The sequence below is a fragment of the Bombina bombina genome, chromosome 6 (assembly GCF_027579735.1).
Source record: "Bombina bombina isolate aBomBom1 chromosome 6, aBomBom1.pri, whole genome shotgun sequence".
NCBI lineage: Eukaryota > Metazoa > Chordata > Amphibia > Anura > Bombinatoridae > Bombina > Bombina bombina.
This window is the reverse complement of record NC_069504.1, coordinates 565,890,956-565,911,789: the sequence shown is the minus strand read 5'-3', so window position 1 is coordinate 565,911,789 and position 20,834 is coordinate 565,890,956. Positions and strand designations below refer to the sequence as shown.

Below are 20,834 nucleotides of genomic sequence, written 5' to 3'. Positions count from 1 at the left end.
ATATAAATATAGCTATGATATAAATCCCGGCAACGATTTACACTTTTTTTTAATTCAGTGATGTTTCTTCATCCGACCAATTGATTTTCTGGCCTTTAGGCGGTCAAGTCCTTACACAGCATGCCCCTTGGATCAATTGCGTATGTGCTTCTTTATTTTCTTCCGGATCCCTGACTCTGCTGCCTAAAGGCCAGAAAATCAATTGACCGGATAAAGAAACATCACTGAATAATAACAAATGTAGATCGTTACCGAGAGGAGGAGCGGTATGAGTAAATCGGAGCGATTAGCTGTAAAAACACTTTTATTTTGAAGAGAAAAAAAAAAGTGGGGTTCGATTTATATCATAGTTACACTGATTTGTTCCAAAACGATCAAGTTAACCAACAATTTAAGATTGCAAACCTAGAAATAAGCAGATGTCCCATTGCTTTATTGCTGGTCTGTGACGTCTAACGAGCATACAAAAATGACTTTTTTCCACAGTACAGAAAAATCTGCTTAAAAAAAAGACAAAACTTGCGATACATTTTAGAATGATCTCTTTTACATACAATACAGAAAATATATTTCTCTATCATTTGCATGGAAATGAAAGTTCTTTGTGTATCATCTAAAAGAAAGCATTATAAAAGGTATTACTTTTTTCCATTTATGAAGAAAAGATGCTTCTGACCTCCCTGGGGTTTTGCATTGAGCGTTTGTCTTATAGCTTTTGTACCCCTTGTCCTGGCCTGTATGATATAGTGTTGAACCATATGGATTCTCATTTTCTCAGATTCAAGAGGGTTTTCAGATTGAGAGGTCTAATCAGCTTTCTGCTTGCAGCTTCTCCGTGTCCCAGTTTTAAGGGATTGCCACTGCTTCACCCATACCACATCCAGCCAGCCCACACCCCAACTCTACAATGTCCCTGCTGTGACCATGGCACAAAACACAGGTGCACCACTGCCCACCAGTTCCCAAAGCTCCCCATTTTTTTCACCCAAAAAAACATTTTACATGTTTAAATAGAGCTCCTTCATGTGCATGTGATACAATAGTTTTTAAGTTTAATGTCTCTTTAAACCTGGCTGTGTTTTTCCTAAAATTTCTAACATAAATACATCAAGTTCAAAAGTATTAAAAAGAGAATTATTCTCTGAAACATAACCGAAAATTGATCAGCACATTAAGCAAAAATATGACAGAGAAGTGAGTCAGTCACTGAGCACATTAGGTTTGCAATTGCATACTGCAGTGGTTAATAATTTGTCTTTAAATGCTTCCTCAAGTACAGGTCAGTTGTTAAAAATTAATTGAACACAGACATTTAATTAAATTGAGAACATCATATTTAAGGTATCAAAGACAACAGCAAAAAAAGTCTGTTCACAGGCATCTACTTTGAGGATGGCTTATATATATTTTATACATTTTTTGCCTTAATCATCTGTGCCTCTTCACTCTTTTTCTTTTTGGATTCACGCATTTCACATATTTTTTTTCCTGGGATGGAAGAACTTTGATGTTGTCAACATTTTCAGAACAGAAAGTCATTCTGTAAAAAGACAATTTAGAATTCAGCTACAGAAATGATTCTTTAAAACACATTCATTACTTTTGCCTTTTAGATTTTAAGATTAAAAAATCATGTCATTAAAGGGACAGCAAACAATTTAAGATTTGTTATCTTTCTATTGAAGGGTATTTTGCTACCACAATGACATTGGAAAGCCCTGGCTTCACAAAAACAAGGAAAATAGTGAATGGGGTTTAACCATTGAAAAACAATTGCAGTAAAAAAAAAAGTGTTAATATGCTCCAAAATAGTTCAGATTGTGCTGATATTCTAATCAGATTTGTAGTTAAAGGGATACTAAACCCAATTTTGTTTTCTTCATGATTCAGATAGACCATGCAATTTTAAGCAAATTTCTAATATACTCCTATTATCAATTTTCTTCGTTCACTTGCTATCTTTATTTAAAAAAGCAGGAATCTAAGCTAAGGAGCTGGCCTATTATTTGGTTCAGTACCTGGGTTGTGCTTGCTGATTGGTGGCTAAATGTACCCATCAATCAGCAAGCGCTATCCAGGCTTCTTAACCAAAAATGGGCCGTCTCCTTAACTTGGATTCCTGCCTTTTCAAATAAAGATAGCAAGAGTATGAAGAAAAATTGATAATAGGAGTAAATTAGAAAGTTGCCTAAAATTCCATGTTCTATCTGAATCATAAAAGAAAAAAATTGGGTTTATTGTCCCTTTAAACATTAAACAGGCATTGAGTTACTCTTAATTAATTTAATTCACAACATTTTGTACAAATACACTTGTCTAGTTACCTAATGAGACACATGTAACATTTTCACCAGTGTTGCTGAGGAACACACAAAACTCCTTGGAGATCAAGATGTGGGCTGTAGTTTTGCAATCATACATTAAATTAAACAATCTGCCTTTAACTAATCTGAATATACATATTTATATACTGTATATATATATATATATATATATATATATATATATTCCATAGGGGCCACTTAGGTTTCTACCATTATGCAGTATTGTCAGGACAGTAAATATTTAGTTTTCGTTGGCAAGATCAGACATCAAATAGTTAACTTACTTTTACTACACAGAAAATGAATCCCCCATTGAAAATAAGTCTGCTGAGTGTTCATATCCAGGATATAACTACTGCATTATTCTTGTTGAGTACTTACATACAGTTTGCACATATGCTGGCTGTAGCAGTGGTGTATTTCACTTAGATTTTTTTGTAGCCTCTGGAAATTCTACTTCCCTAAAGCCCTCCACCCTCAGCAATGATTATAATGATATATTTCACACAATCTGAAACCAGGGTTGCCCTCGCTAAACACAGGACAGTTGGCCTTGGCCAACATATGACCCTGGATGTACCAAATAAAGGTTGCTCTTTTTTTTGACTCAAGATTATATCTCAAGTAAAACATGCTTTTGTAATCAGATATTTTAATTAATATTTTTGCTTGGAATGCTTTCATTGCTAATAATATTATTCATTACATAAGTATTCCTCAAATGAGCACTAATTTGTCTGTGGACAGAAACCTCATCAGACTTACTAACAAAGAAAAAAAAAAAGTAATCTTCTCTAACGCACCCTGTTATTTTTTTCCTGTATTACTCGATTAAAAAAAATGTTTTTAACCTATTTTCTCTCATACTCAGAATCATAACGTACTAGAGGGGACATGGGAGTAGGTATACATGTTTGCAAGAAGTCTTAAACAGATATAAAACCCAAAATCTTTTTTTCATGATTCAGATAGAGAATGTGATTTTAAACATCTTTCTAATTTACTTCCATTATCATATTTTTCGTTCTTTTGGTATCTTTTGTTGAAAAGCAGGGACGTATGTTTAGGAGCCCGGCCCATTTCTGGAACACTATGTGGCAGAAGTTGTGTAAGAATTGTATCCATTGGCCAGAGTCAGCACTATTTCCTGTCATGTAGTGTTCCAGGTGCCTACCTAGGTATGTCTTCAACACAGAATATCCTGGGAACGAAGCAGATTTGATAATAAATTGGAAACTTTTTTTTTTTTAAATGGTATGCTCTGTCTGAATCACAAAATAATTTTTTTAGGTTTAGACACAATTGTATGTTTGTTTTTTTATTTATTTTTTGTTATGTATTTGTTATATCTTTTGTTAGTTTTTATTATTCTTGAGGTTTCATAAGTTATATCCAGGTGGTATTTTCATTTTTTTAGTTGTGTTTTTACTGGATTATGAGTTTGTGATAGTGTGGCATTCTAAAGAATATTTCCCTTGACTTAAATAAGATGTGCATAAGTAGCTGTAAAACCTTTCTCAATATTTGCATTAAAACACTGGGGTCATTTTAAAAAAAAAGTTTCAAAGTAATAACAATTGCAGGTTTGCAGCTGTTTCTCTGAGCTGAGAAAGTATTTTCATCTTTCCGAAAACAAAATCCCTATATTTAGTATGGAGATGAAATTAAGATCATAATCCATGTTCTTGATACTTTTCTACAGGATTTCAAGACCATTTTACACTTATCAAATTTGACTCCTAAAGGGTATTGATAAAGTCCTGAAATTGCCTTTTTTTTTTTTTTTTTTTTTAACATATTTGCAAGCATTCCAATATGATTTGGAATAATTCTGTTATGTTACACATGTACAAGACCACAGACAAAATATTAGAGTTGTATGTACTTGTATACATGGGGGCCGATTTATCATGGACCTAATGGTGCCAAATACCCCTTTTTACGCGCAAGCTTTCAGATTGCTGCTACTTAATTAATCTGCCGCCTCTGAGGCTGTGGACATCAATCCATTGATTGACACCCCCTGCTAGCGGCCGCAAATCTGCAGGGGGTGGCATTGCACTAGAAGTTCACCAGAACTGCTTGTGCAATGATAAATGCAGATAGCGTATGCTGTCTGCATTTATTGATGTCTAGCAGACATGATCGATACAGCGGTTCATGTCCGCCAGACAAATTATAAATCGGCCCCATGGTCAAGATCCATTAACGCACTATTCATCGCTATTGTATAGTCTGTCTGCAGTGGGCAGGTCATAAATGTACATATTGATATGTATTTAATGCATGATAACCTGTACAGCTAATGGGATCTGCAGGAAAAATGATAAAATGGAAATCACAACCACAAATTCTAGAGATGGCGCATAGCAGTCGTGTTCTGTAAATGTTTGTTTCTAATTCACACTCACATTGTTGTGATTGTCAGTTTCAGTACTATTATCTTCATAATTGTGATTTCAATAAGAATGGCATATTCGTGTATAGGATTTCATTGTTTGTCTTTTTGTTGGCAACCGAGATGTTGTTTTTTTTAAAATTAGAACGCGAGACAATCATGTTTTTAAAAACTGTGATTTATAATTTCTAAAACATCATGTTGCCATTTTCTTTCAATAATAGAAATTGAACAAACCTTGTTCTAAAACAGTGTAATTTGACTTTCTCTTGTAAAGGTGTATCCAGTCCACGGGTTCATCCATTACTTGTGGGATATTCTCCTTCCCAACAGTAAGTTGCAAGAGGACACCCACAGCAGAGCTGTCTATATAGCTCCTCCCCTAACTGCCACCCCCAGTCATTCTCTTGCAACTCTCGACAAGAAAGGAAGTATCAAGAGATATGTGGTGACTTAGTTTGTTATTTTTAAACAGTACCGGCGTTGTACTGTTTTACTCTCAGGCAAGAGTTTGTTATTTTTAAACAGTAACGGCGTTGTACTGTTTTACTCTCAGGCAGAAATTGGAAGAAGAATCTGCCTGGAGGTTGATTATCTTAGCGGTTTGTAACTAAGGTCCATTGCTGTTCTCACACATAACTGAAGAGTATGGACTTCAGTTGGGGGGACGGTTTGCAGATCACCTGCTTTGAGGTATATTCAGTATATTTTTTTCTAGAGAGATGATAAGGTCTAGAAAATGCTGACAATGACTGGTATATTTGAGGTAAGCCTGATACAGTGATTTAACAACGACTGGGATCATGCTTACAAGATAAGGGTAATATTCATGTTAACTCTCATATTACTTAGTGTAAAAACGTTTGCATAACTTACAGAAAAAATGTTTTTTTTCTGAGGGTGATAAATCTTTATTTGGGGCCTAGTTTTCCACATGGCTTGTTAGATCACTCCTAGGAGTACTTTTTTAAGGCCCTCTGACATTGAGTGCATGGTGGGAGGGGCCTATTTTTGCTCACTTTTTGCGCAGTTGATATTCAGACTGAGACATCCAGCTTCCCTAAAGGAGTCCTCTGGCAGCTAGGACCGCTATAGAGGGTTTTTATCCTGCAAAAATCATGTTTAAGGGCAGGTAGGAGCCACAGCAGAGCTGTGGCAGTGTGTTTGACTGTTTTTTAATGGTTTTACCGTTTTTCTAATCCGGTTTGGGGCCTAAGGGGTTAATCATCCATTTGCAAGTGGGTGCAATGCTGCTTTAGTCTCTTATACACACTGTAAAAATTTTGTAGAGTTTACTACTTTTTAACACTGTTTTGCAGTTTATGTGGTAGTTTTTTTCTCTTAAAGGCACAGTACCGTTTTTGTTTAATTGCTTTTTCACATTTATTAAAGTGTTTTCCAAGCTTACTACTTTTTAACACTGTTTTGCAGTTTATGTGGTAGTTTTTTTTCTCTTAAAGGCACAGTACCGTTTTTGTTTAATTGCTTTTTCACATTTATTAAAGTGTTTTCCAAGCTTGCTGGTCTCATTACTAGTCTGTTAAACATGTCTGACATAGAGGAAACTCCTTGTTCATTATGTTTAGAAGCCATTGTGGAACCCCCTCTTAGAATGTGTACTAAATGCACTGACCTTTCTATAAGTTATAAAGACCATATTATGGTTTTTAAAGATTTATCACCAGAGGTTTCTCAGGCTGACAAAAGGGAGGTCAAACCACCTAGCTCTCCCAATGTGTCAGAACCTATATCTCCCGCGCAAGTGATGCCAAGTACATCTGGCGCGTCCAATGCGTTTACCTTACAAGACATGGCGGCAGTTATGAATCATACCCTCACAGAGGTATTGTCCAAACTGCCAGGGTTACAAGGAAAGCGAGACAGATCTGGGTCTAGAACAAATACAGAGCTTTCTGACGCTTTAGTAGCTATGTCTGATATACCCTCACAATGTACAGCCAAAGCAGGAGAGCTTCTATCTGTGGGTGACATTTCTGATTCAGGGAAGGCGTTACTTCAGTCTGACTCTGAAATGACAGCATTTAAATTTAAGCTTGAACACCTCCGCTTGTTGCTCAGGGAGGTTTTAGCAACTCTGGATGACTGTGACACCATTGTAGTCCCAGAGAAATTGTGTAAAATGGACAAATACTTTGCAGTGCCTGTTTACACTGAGGTTTTTCCAATCCCTAAGAGGTTTTCAGAAATTATTACGAAGGAATGGGATAGACCAGTTGTACCTTTCTCTCCCCCTCCTGCTTTTAAAAAGATGTTTCCCATAGATGCCGCTACACGGGACTCGTGGCAGATGGTCCCTAAGGTGGAGGGAGCAGTCTCTACCTTAGCTAAGCGTACAACTATCCCCGTTGAGGACAGTTGTGCTTTCCTAGATCCAATGGATAAAAAATTAAAGGGTTTCCTTAAGAAAATCTTTATACAACAAGGTTTTATTCTCCAGCCTCTTGCATGCATTGCCCCACTCACTGCTGCGGCAGCTTTCTGGTTCGAGTCTCTTGAAGAGACTCTACAGGTGGAGACCCCATTGGATGATATCCTAGACAGGCTTAAAGCTCTTAAGTTAGCCAATTCATTTATTTCTGACGCCGCTTTTCATTTAACAAAGCTAACGGCTAAGAATTCAGGTTTTGCCATTCAGGCGCGTAGAGCACTATGGCTCAAATCCTGGTCAGCTGACGTTACTTCAAAGTCTAAGCTTCTCAACATTCCCTTCAAGGGGCAGACCCTATTCGGGCCTGGACTGAAGGAGATTATTTCTGATATTACTGGAGGAAAAGGCCACGCCCTTCCCCAGGAAAGGTCCAACAAATTAAGGACCAAACAGACTAATTTTTGTTCCTTTCGAAACTTCAAGAGTGGCGCAGCTTCAACTTCCTCTACTGCAAAACAAGAAGGAAATTTTGCCCAGTCCAAGCCAGTCTGGAGACCTAACCAGGCTTGGAGCAAGGGAAAGCAGGCCAAAAAACCTGCTGCTGCCTCTAAAACAGCATGAAGGAGTAGCCCCCGATCCAGGACCGGATCTAGTTGGGGATAGACTTTCTCTCTTCGCCCAGGCTTGGGCAAGAGACGTCCAGGATCCCTGGGCTCTGGAGATTGTTTCCCAGGGATATCTTCTGAATTTCAAAGCCTCATCTCCAAAAGGGAGATTTCATCTCTCACAATTATCTGCAAACCAGATAAAGAGAGAGGCATTCTTACGTTGTGTTCAAGACCTTCTGGTCATGGGAGTGATCCACCCAGTTCCAAGGGAGGAACAGGGGCAAGGATTCTATTCAAATCTGTTTATAGTTCCCAAAAAAGAGGGAACTTTCAGACCAATCTTGGATCTCAAGATCCTAAACAAATTTCTCAGGGTCCCATCCTTCAAGATGGAGACTATTCGAACCATCCTACCTATGATCCAGTATGGTCAATATATGACTACCGTGGACTTAAAGGATGCTTATCTCCACATTCCGATACACAGAGATCATCATCGGTTTCTCAGGTTTGCCTTCCTAGACAGGCATTACCAGTTTGTGGCTCTTCCCTTCGGGTTAGCCACGGCACCAAGAATCTTTACGAAGGTTCTAGGGTCCCTACTGGTGGTTTTAAGGCCACGAGGCATAGCGGTGGCTCCTTACCTAGACAACATTCTGATACGGACATTGTTCTGGCATTCCTGAGGTCTCATGGGTGGAAGGTGAATGAAGAAAAGAGTTCTCTCTCCCCTCTCACAAGAGTTTCCTTCCTAGGAACTCTGATAGATTCAGTAGAAATGAAGATTTTTCTGACAGAGGTCAGGTTGTCAAAGCTTCTAACTTCCTGCCGTGCTCTTTATTCCACTTCTCAGCCGTCAGTGGCTCAGTGTATGGAAGTAATCGGCTTAATGGTAGCGGCAATGGACATAGTTCCATTTGCCCGCCTACATCTCAGACCACTGCAACTTTGCATGCTCAATCAGTGGAATGGGGATTACACAGATTTATCCCCTCTGCTAAATCTGGATGAAGAGACCAGAGATTCTCTTCTCTGGTGGCTATCTCAGGTCCATCTGTCCAGGGGAATGAGCTTCCGCAGGCCAGAATGGACTATAGTGATGACAGATGCCAACCTTCTGGGCTGGGGTGCAGTCTGGAACTCCCTGAAGGCTCAGGGTTCGTGGACTCAGGAGGAAGCCCTCCTTCCAATAAACATTCTGGAACTAAGAGCGATATTCAATGCTCTTCAGGCTTGGCCTCAGCTAGCTGTGGTCAGGTTTATCAGATTTCAGTCAGACAACATCACGACTGTAGCCTATATCAACCATCAGGGGGGTACAAAGAGCCCCCTGGCGATGTTGAAGGTTTCAAAGATAATTCTATGGGCAGAGGTTCACTCTTGCCATCTCTCAGCTATCCATATCCCAGGAGTAGAGAACTGGGAGGCGGATTTCTTAAGTCGGCAGACTTTTCATCCGGGCGAGTGGGTGCTCAATCTGGAGGTATTTGCCCAGTTGATTCAACTATGGGGCAAACCAGAACTGGATCTCATGGCGTCTCGTCAGAACGCCAAGCTTCCTCGTTATGGGTCCAGGTCCAGGGATCCCAAGGCAGCGCTGATAGATGCTCTAGCAGCGCCCTGGTCCTTCAGCCTGGCTTATGTGTTTCCACCATTTCCTCTGCTCCCTCGTCTGATTGCCAAGATCAAGCAGGAGAGAGCTTCGGTGATTTTGATAGCTCCTGCATGGCCACGCAGGACTTGGTATGCAGATCTGGTGGACATGTCATCCTTTCCACCATGGACTCTGCCGCTGAAGCAGGACCTTCTACTTCAAGGTCCTTTCAAACATCCAAATCTAATTTCTCTGCGTCTGACTGCTTGGAGATTGAACTCTTGATTCTATCAAAGCGTGGTTTTTCCGAGTCGGACATTGATACCTTAATTCAGACTCAAAAGCCTGTCACCAGGAAAATCTATCATAGGATATGGTGTAAATATCTTCATTGGTGTGAATCCAAGGGTTACTCATGGAGTAAAGTCAGGATTCCTAGAATCTTATCCTTTCTCCAAGAGGGATTGGAGAAAGGATTGTCTGCTAGTTCCTTAAAGGGACAGATTTCTGCTCTGTCTATTCTTTTGCACAAACGTCTGGCTGAGGTTCCAGACGGACAGGCGTTTTGTCAGGCTTTAGTTAGAATTAAGCCTGTGTTTAAACCTGTTGCTCCGCCATGGAGTTTAAATTTAGTTCTTAAGGTTCTTCAAGGGGTTCCGTTTGAACCTTTGTATTCCATAGATATTAAACTTTTATCTTGGAAAGTTCTGTTTCTAGTAGCTATCTCCTCGGCTCAAAGAGTTTCGGAGTTATGTGCTTTACAGTGTGATTCCCCTTATCTGATTTTCCATGCAGATAAGGTAGTTTTGCGTACCAAACCTGGGTTTCTTCCTAAGGTAGTATCTAATAAGAACATCAATCAGGAGATTGTTGTTCCTTCATTATGTCCTAATCCTTCCTCAAAGAAGGAACGTCTTTTACACAATCTTGATGTGGTTCGTGCTTTAAAGTTTTATTTACAAGCTACAAAGGATTTTCATCAAACATCTGCTTTGTTTGTTGTCTACTCTGGACAGAGGAGAGGCCAAATGGCTTTGGCAACTTCTCTTTCTTTTTGGCTGAGAAGCATAATCTGCTTAGCTTATGAGACTGCTGGCCAGCAGCCTCCTGAAAGAATTACAGCTCATTCCACTAGAGCGGTGGCTTCCACATGGGCTTTTAAAAATGAGGCCTCTGTTGAACAGATTTGTAAGGCGGCGACTTGGTCTTCGCTTCACACTTTTTCTAAATTCTAAATGGTGCCTTCCATTTAAGTTCCTGCCTTGTCCCTCCCTTCATCCGTGTCCTAAAGCTTTGGTATTGGTATCAAACAAGTAATGGATGAACTCGTGGACTGGATACACCTTTACAAGAGAAAACAAAATTTATGCTTACCTGATAAATTTATTTCTCTTGTGGTGTATCCAGTCCACAGCCCGCCCTGTCATTTTAAGGCAGGTGTTTTTTATTTTTAAACTACAGTCACCACTGCACCCTATAGTTTCTCCTTTTTTCTTGTCTTCGAATGACTGGGGGTGGCAGTTAGGGGAGGAGCTATATAGAAAGCTCTGCTGTGGGTGTCCTCTTGCAACTTCCTGTTGGGAAGGAGAATATCCCACAAGTAATGGATGAACCCGTGGACTGGATACACCACAAGAGAAATAAATTTATCAGGTAAGCATAAATTTTGTTTTTTTGGCGGATAAATTATTGCAATGGAAGAAACCTTGTCCCTAAGTGATTTCATGATTTACAGTAAGCGATCTGTTAAAATCCCATTCTAGAAGATGATATCAGCTACTGCCACTTTCTTTTGATAGAAACTAATATCTTGCACTATTCTTTCTGATTTCTGAAGTAAATCTCGCCAACCTGAAAATGGTGCTCTCTCAATCAATAATTGGAAATAATGAAAAAAAAATACTTTTAAAATATTACAATTTATAATATAATCATTGAGCAAACGTCCTGTATACTCATCGGGCCTATATACATATGGTTATCAGGATTGTTTCCCTTACACACTGTACAAAGTGGTTAATTAAAACCAGCTGTATTGTAGCTTTAAGAGGTGTGAAACACCCATTGTATATGTCAAATTCGGTTGCATTCCAAGTTTCGGTTCTGATGACAAGAAATTAACAACCAAAAACATGTTTTCAGGAACTCTTCAAGCAAATACATGTTTTCAGGAACTCTTCAAGCAAAAACATGTTTGCAGCTGTGGGATTTTAACGTCCAAATCCGTTATGGATTGTTATCACTCCAAAAACATTCTTTCCATCTTCACTGAAACTGAAACCTCGTTATTGTAAATAATTGCTCCTATGCACGTGTTCTATGCTTGTCAAACAGGAAAGCTGCAGGATGTTTTGTGAGTTGTGATGAGTAGTATAACTAATAAAGGGTTACATTTGAAAACTTGCTTGTAAAATGGTTTAGAATAGTAGACACAATCTGTGCTGTCCCTGCTCTTAACATGAAGTATATGTCTGCTGCTCTTTGCAGTTTCAGGCTCTGTGCTGCAAGCATGCACTGATGTCATGTGACTTGAAGTGATCATTTGTTGATAAACTTAAAGGGACACTAAACCCAAAATTTTTCTTTCATGATTCAGGTAGAGAATACTATTTTAACCCCTTAATGACAACTGACGTACCAGGTACGTCATGCAAAAACAACCAGTTAATGACAATAGACGTACCTGGTACGTCAGTTGTCTAACAGAGTGCTGGAAGCGATCACAATCACTTCCAGCAGCTCTCAGGGTATTGCAGTGATGCCTCGATATGGAGGCATCCTGCAATACCTTTTTAGAAGACTCTGATGCAGAGAGAGCCACTCTGTGGCCCTCTCTGCACCGGTAGCGATGGTGCCGTTCGTTGGTGGGTGGGAGCGTAACAGGGAGGCGGGTGGGCGGCCCATCGCTACCCGGCATCCGGTTCCTGTAAGTGCAATGTGCATGCCGGGTGCCGGGAGCGTGAGGGGGGGGGGGACGCGCGCATGTTCATGTGTGTGCGTGCGCGCGCGCATTAGGTAGCCACTGACACTAATGAGGAGGGAAGTGGGGGGAAAAGATTTTAAAAATTTTAATATAAAAGGATCTGGGAGGGGGATGGGGATGGGGGTATTGTGGGGGCTGCTACACTACAGAAAACATTAAGAATTGCAAAAGAAAAAAAAAATACTTTTGTTTTTGGGGCAAATTGGGTACTGGCAGACAGCTGCCAGTACCCAGCGCCATTTAGCGGCCTTCTAATTACCAAAAAGCAACCCCAAAGTCATATATGTCTGCTATTTCTGAACAAAGGGGATCCCAAAGAAGCATTTACAACCATTTGTGCCTTAATTGCAGAAGCTGTTTGTAAATAATTTCAGTGGGAAACCTAAAGTTTGTGACAAAATTTGTGAACTTTTTTTTTTTTATTTGATCACATTTGGCGGTGAAATGGTGGCATGAAATATACCAAAATGGACCTAGATCAATACTTTGGGATGTCTTCTAAAAAAAAAATATACACATGTCAAGGGTTATTCAGGTTTTCCTGACAGATATCAGGGTTCCAATGTAACCAGTGCTAATTTTGAAAAAAAGTGGTTTGGAAATAGCAAAGTGCTACTTTTATTTATTGCCCTATAACTTGCAAAAAAAGCAAAGAACATGTAAACATTGGGTATTTCTAAACTCAGGACAAAATTTAGAAACTATTTAGCATGGGTGTTTTTTTTGGTGATTGTAGATGTGTAACAGATTTTGGGGGTCAAAGTTAGAAAAAGTGTGTTTTTTTCCATTTTTTCCCTCATATTTTATAATTTTTTTATAGGAAATTATAAGATATGATAAAAATAATGGTATCTTTAGAAAGTCCATTTAATGGCGAGAAAAACAGTATATAATATGTGTGGGTACAGTAAATGAATAAGAGGAAAATTACAGCTAAACACAAACACAGCAGAAATGTAAAAATAGCCATTGTCATTAAGGATAAGAAATTTGAAAAATGGTCTGGTCATTAAGGGGTTAAACAATATTCCAATTTACTTATATTATCTAATTTGCTTTATTCTTTACATACCTTTTATTGAAGAAATAGCAATGCACATGGGTGAGCCAATCACACGAGGCATGTGGAAAGCCACCAATCAGCAGCTACTGAGCCTATCTAGATATGCTTTTTAGCAAATGATATCAAGACGATAAAGCAAATTGGATAATAGAAGTAAATTAGAAAGTTGTTTAGAATTACAAGCTCTTTCTAAATCATGACATAAAAAAATGTGGGTTTCATGACCCTTTAAAGGTATATTAAATACTAAATAAATGCTAGATAGAATAATGCATTAAAAATATTAGTCTGATTATAACATGTAGATTTTTTTTTTTTTAAGTTTCATTAGGTGGTTAAATATTGACAAAATAAGTGTAAAGTTTAAGGGCCAGATAACAAGTGGAGCACTAAATATTGCTTGTGAGCAAGTGATATTAGCACTCCACTTTGTAATACCTGCGCACGATAATGTGCAGCTGCTATTACAAATGAATTGCAATGCGAACGCGAGCTTGCAATGGGCAGCATTTTTAAATATATATGTATATGAGTATATACATATATATTTATGAGTTAACAACTAAAAACATGTTTTCAGAAACTCTTCAAGCAAAAACATGTTTGCAGCTGTGGGATTCTAACACGTAACACATAAATATATATGTATATCATCATATACATATATATTTACATTGCTGTCTATAGGAACACACACTTCCCATAGACCGCAATGTAAAGGCACTTTTCAGTGCTGTTTTATTTCTAACCCCCACTCCCACTAACTTTTGACCCCAAAAACTGCCTAGTGCAGTTGTTTTTAATTAATTTTTAATTTTAAGGGCATTTGGGGCACTTTTAGAAAATTAACCATAGATCTTATAATTGAGCTTGAGGTAGCAATAACCAGCCACTTGTAATGACTGATTAATTATTGCGCTCCCGCAAACGAACACATTTGCCCGTTTGCGGGAGTGCAATAATTTAGTGCTCCACTTGTAATCTAGCCCTTTGTATCTATAAAACAATGGGAGCTACCATGATGTAACTTCAATTCCAATACTCCACAGCACCAAGGAATTTTATAAATCTTCTTTTATTGTTTTAAAGCATATAAAAACATAGACAGTGTGGATATGCAAGTTTGTAGAAGAAATTAATCAAGAAGTGGCAGGCCTGGAATTTACTCTGGTACATAGCGAAGAGAGAATGGTGTTTCTTGACAATGTAGTGTATAAAAAGGGAAATGACCTAAAAGTGGACATACATTGTAAAGAAACAGATCGTAACACCCTTTTGAGATATGATAGCTTTCATAACATCAAATGAAAGAACTCCTTACCTAGGAGTCAATTAATTAGAGTTGACAGAATTGTAAATGATCAGGAAACTAAGGTTTAAATAAATGGGGTAACAGTTCCTTGATAGAGGTTACCCAGTGGGGCTAATTGATAAAGAAATACAGAATGTATGCCATAGAAGGGATAAAGAAATAGCCAAACAGGCAAAGGATGAGAGATTGATATTCATATCCCAACATAGTGAGTATAGTGATAGGATATCTAATATCATTAGAAAACATTGGCACATTATCCAGAACTGTAATAAAGGAGTAAAAATATTACAGAATAAGCCTATTATGGCTCACAGGCGTGTAAAGAATCTTGGTGATATTTTGGTTAAGTCAGATTTAGGTTCTAATCAGAGAAATAAAGAAAGATATATTACTGAGAAAAATGTTGGTTGTTACCCTTGTTTGGGATGTAATTAAGGGGAGAGAATTTGTTCATCCTAGGAGTGGACATAAATTTAAGTTGAAATCCTATTATACATGTGAATCCACATTTGTGGTTTACATTATAAAATGTTCGTGTGCCCGAATTTATGTAGGAGAGACCACCCAAAGTATGAGAAATAGACTTAACCAGCATAAATCTAACATTCGAAAAAAAGATGAAAAAGCACCTGTAGCATGCCATTTTTTGGAGCATGGCCATCAGATCAGCCAGCTCCGTTGGCAAATCATAGATCAGGTATGTGCACCTAGGGGAGGCGGTAATGGAGAAATGCTTTTAAAACAGAGAGAAGCATTTTGGATCTATAAATTAGACATAATGTACCCCAAGGGGTTAAATAGAGAATGGGATCTGGCTGTCTTCCTCTAGGTGCACAGACCTTATGTCAGTCATTAGGATTGTCCCCACTGTAACCTCTAGTAATGCGTAGCTGTGTTTATTTATTGTAAATTTGATATGTATATTTGATGTGAAAAATATTCTATACATGGAAAAAGTTTTTAGTCTGATATGTACATTTGCTCCTTTATGTGTTTAACCTTGTCTTTTTTGCATTGAAGTTATTTTTGCATTGAAATTGTTTTTAATTGTGACCAGTAGATGTCAGTATATTCCAACTGAAAAGAGCTAGCTTTGAAAGGGTTACATACCTTGCAAGGCATTTTTTGAACTTCACTGTGATTGGCTGGTGTATCGTTATGTTTGCATGATTAAGGGACTGAGGTCCCAAAACGTCGCATATCCACACTGTCTATGTTTTTATATGCTGTAAAACAATAAAAGAAGATTTATAAAATTCCTTGGTGCTGTGGAGTATTGGAATTGGAATCGTATTTGTGGGCTGGAGGTCGCCAGCTTGTCCACTTTGCACCAGGTCCCAGAAAGGGGATTGCCCATTGCCGGTCTCCATGTGTTTTGCTGATGATGTAACTTCAATTACCTTCTCTGCTGTGGCCAATTAGGGACAGTTATAAATAGGTCACTAGAGTGTGCAGCCAATAGCTGTGTGGAATATAACAATGTTCTGCACTTCCATTTCTAACAGGAACTGAAAAGCTCACAATTTCAGAATGGGATTACAGGAAAAAGGGACAAAAAAATAAATAATAAAAGTATATTGCAGATGTTTGTTTTTATATATATATATATATATATATATATATATATATATATATATATATATATAAATCATTTTATATTACCATCTCAAAGTGTTTATTGTCCCTTTAACAGAGGATCACGTGTAGGTAAGTGAAATTAGAGTAGAATTGTCAGTATTTCAGCAGTCTGTCCAGCAAAATCTATACAAACTAATTAGACACTTAATTGCCCATTTTTATAGTCCCCTGAGTAGCAGCAACATTTTAAAGGTGCACTATGTCCCTATGTATAACACATATAGCCCAAAAAGAAGTGACACTGCACGTGTATTGCCCGTTTGTGTTACTGGCAAGCAATGAGGGTATTATACACTGCTTTGTGTTTGTTATTTGGCACCACCGTGGTAAAATCTCTTTTGTGTGGGAGCAGAGCCGGCCGTCTGGGAAATGGCTGCACTTTAAGTGATCTCCATAGGATAGGCCCAGAGTTTTGTTAAATAAGGATACACCACTAAAATGGAGATGCATATCTCCTAAAGCAGGTCCATCAATTTTCGCCAGCGTTGGTGCCCAGAAAATGGCCTAAATTACACACCCGTGACGCGACTGGCCACCACCAGCTACTTTAGTCCCCAGCTTCATTCGGGCCTACTCCAGAACTCCCAGAAAAAAAGCCAATCATGGCATAAACCTCTGCTGGGGAAGGAACCCTATCCCTCTAAGGTACTACCGAAGGCAGCTGTGGGACAGAACCACACGCAGCTCAGTAATCTAGGCCCCGGCTCTTTACTGGCCTACTATGGCCTTCATTGGATCTGGTCCTTATCCACCTCATCGTTGCTGGGAACCTAAAGACCTGCAATCCAAACACAGTAAGGGATGTTTTCTTTACCCTACAATCAATATTATGATCGTTATAACCATATATTCCTGAGGGGCCTGGCACATCAGAAGCCTACTCTGCTTCTATTCCCAAGAATCCAGCAATCCAAGGATCCAGCATGCAAGCCTACTAAGGTACCTCTTTCTTACATTATTAGCCTCATGTACAAATCCACAAATAGTATTATATGAAGACTTTTTACTCTAACATGAGGTGAGCTACAATCTCCTAAACCCTGCTAACAACCCCTACCTGGGCATAAAATATCAACACCAACAATACTACTACTGGGCTACCAGGTTGGATTAATAAACAACTAAAACTGCTTCAGCCTCACACATCTTCTTATAAAGCACTCTTTGAGGGATATATATATATATATATATATATATATATATATAAAAAGAAGCATCTTATCTTAGGATCGCAGCAGGGTTAACACTTCAAGCCTGAGGATTATCAATCAGATATACCTGGAAGGTCACAAGTTTACCTATAATTACTAAACTTCAGGAGAAGAGATATCACATCTATAAGAAGATGTCACTGAAGAAACAAATCAGACCAGACAGAGTGCCTAGAAATCACCATCATACTTAGCGCCGATCGCTATGGACAGATACCACAGGGCCCTGAGGCCCAGACCAAAAGAGAGACTACCGCTTAGAGATGTGATATTAAAATTCCAGGATTACCAACAGAAAGGGTAAATCATGAAGCAAGCTAGATCGTTATCACCCCTGAGCTTCCAGGGAACAGCACTCTCTATATACGCTGAGTAGAACCCTACAAAGAAGAAGGGAATTTGCACCTCTTCCCATTCTACTGCAAAAAACAACATCCCCTACAGGTGGGGATTCCCATGTAAAGTACAGCTCACATGGGAAGGCCAGAGGAAAACTTGTCCAAGCCCTGGAGACATTGAAGAATGTTGCAAGGAGTTGAATCTGCACCTTCCAAGCAGCAACAACCCATCATCAGCTCCATCCAGTCAGAGGGACACATCCTCTCATATAGCCCCCAGACCACAGAGAGCGCCTCTAATATAGAAAATGGGTGAGATCAATCCTTTTTCATTGTTTTGCCTTTCTTCTCTCCCTCTATCGAGACGTTAAACACGCAGGGCTCATGAACTATATGTACCCCTTGATTAAAACCTTAAATGGCGAGTAATTCTTTGTAGCTATTGTGTCTTCAATGATCAAACCATTGTCAAACTCTGGGGCACCATTAGCCCCCTATTGAATACTCAAGAGCTAACAGAATTGTTTTATGATTATGATGTTAATTACATATGAAACACTCTTCTCCACAGTTGAGAGAAGGGCACACGTTAGCTCACTATTGTTCAAAAATTGTTATGTTTAAAAATGTTTTGCTCACAAATGTTTTAGTTCCACTGTCACTATTCCATGTACTGTTCATAATGATGTTACCTACATGCTATTGTACCTATCAATGTATAACCCAACTAGAGATCTTTATCACACTCTCACGAACACAAACACCATGACAGCGGAAAAGAAAGATTAATTGTTTACTAGTATACCCATTAACACTAAAGGCCTCAATTCCCCTTTTAAAAGGTCGAAGGCATTTCCTGACCTCAATCACAAAAATGGTGATATCTTGTTTCTGCAAGAAACACATTTTAAACAGGGCAAAGAGCCAAAGTACTTCTCATCCAAATACCCCTATAATTTCCACAGCAGTAACCCTAAAAAGAAAACAAATGGAGTGAGTATACTTTCCACAAATCTACCCCATTCAAACTCCTTCATAAGGAGCAAGATAGAGAGGGCAGATACTTAGGCCTTTTTGGCCTCCTATATGGAAAACCAATAACATTAGTCAATATTTATGCCCCAAACACAAATCAAGCTTCCTTTTTTTCAGCACACAACAAACTCCATACTTGAGTACATAAAGGGTCCACTAGTGCTCGCAGGAGACTTTAACTTCCATTTGAATCCCATTACAGACAGCACCAACCCTCACTTAAAGCTCCCTACTAACACATTATATACAGTCTGGAACAACCTCTCACTGCTAACTCTCCATGACACTTGGAGGCATCTTTACCCCCATAAACAAGACTACACTTTTTTCCCTAACTCCTATAAATCTTATTCCAGAATCGACTACATAATGGCAGACAATCTTTCCCTTTTAAATCTCAGATATGCATGTATTATCCCTATTAGCTGGTCGGACCACTCAGCTGTCAGCAGCTCTTTCACCTGGCCTTCTATACCACTACGCCCATTTCAATGGAGGTTAGATGAAACGTTACAATCAGACCCTTTGATCAGAATAGATGTAGAGCGAGCACTACAAGAGTACTTCACTTTTAATGTCTCAGAAGATACAACACCCATCACCACTTGGGAGGCCCACAAGTGTGTTTTACAGGGTATCCTGATGAAGCATAAAGCCATAAAAAATAAACAAGCAAGACAAAAATATATCACACTGACCCAGACAATAGCAAATTTAGACTGTACCCACAAGAGGCACTCGACAGACTTGGTAACCCAACAAAAATCAGATTAAGCTAGAATACAATTTAATAAATTTTTAGACATCGAAGCCCAAAATACAGCTTTCTTTCTGCATCAAAAATACCACATACAAGGTAACAAACTGAGTAAACTGTTGGTGAGAGCTCTTAGGCGCAAAATTACCTAAACTTATATACACTCACTGACGACCAATGACTCAAACTAAAACAACAAATTCTCAAAAAATTTCCAACAAATTCTGTCAATATTATACCAAACTGTATGACCTATTTGCCAACCGCAGCATGGAGAGTCCCAGACAGAAATGCGAGAAGTACCTTGAACAGATACAATTACAACAAATCCACCCTGACCAACTTCAATCTTTAATCACCTACCAAGAGCTAGAACTAGCCATCAAATCACTCAAACAGGGGAAGAGACCAGGACCAGATGGGTATAGCAATTTTTATTACAAACAATTTAAACAACTCCTTTTACCACATCTCTTAAAATGATTCAACTACATAGGCCCTGACCACACATTCCCGTCAAGCATGTTAACAGCAAATATAACTGTCCGCCCCAAACCTGGTAAATTGACTGACTTACCTTCCAATTTTAGACCTATTTCCCTACTTAATGTTGACGTAAAACTCTACTCCAAGATATTCGCCAACAGACTTAACGTCACAAATTTTGCCTACCTAAGGAATTTATATCCAAAATCTCAGCACTATATACGACACCCTCTGCCAAGATCAAAGGTAATGGCCTTCTACCAGACCCCTTCCCAATACGTAATGGAACTAGGCAGGGGTGCCCCCTCTCGCCCCTCTTGTTTGTTCTCTCTATGGAAGTACTTGCTACTATTCTACGCACATCTCAGTATGTTGCAGGCATTAAAATTAAAGCCTCTGAATATAAATTAGCGCTATTTGTGGATGACCTTCTCATGACCCTCACAAACCCTCTAAGATCCCTTGTAGCAGCTCATTCCATTCTTACAACATACGGCTCTATATCTAACTTTTCTATAAACTTTGGAAAATCAGATCTCCTCCCAGTTCATATAGCAAAAGAGGATCTAAAATCCCTTTTATCGATTGCACCATTTTCCTTCAGATCCAGACTCCCTAAAGTACCTAGGTATTCACCTATCCCCTAATTTGACAGAATTGATTAAGCTAAATTATGAGTTACTCACATCTAATAT

At 38.7% G+C, this 20,834-nt stretch overlaps 1 protein-coding gene across 1 annotated transcript in view; it reads right to left on the bottom strand.

Annotated features, from left to right (window-relative positions):
• Positions 1 to 1,030: 1,030 nt before the first annotated feature.
• The window catches only part of LIPC (lipase C, hepatic type), a 291,231-nt gene continuing 271,427 nt past the window's right edge, over positions 1,031 to 20,834 (bottom strand). Inside the window, exon 10 of the mRNA XM_053717525.1 lies at positions 1,031 to 1,540. Within this exon, the coding sequence (XP_053573500.1) occupies positions 1,429 to 1,540 (112 nt within the window). The 3' untranslated portion in view covers positions 1,031 to 1,428. The remainder of the gene's footprint in view (positions 1,541 to 20,834) is intronic.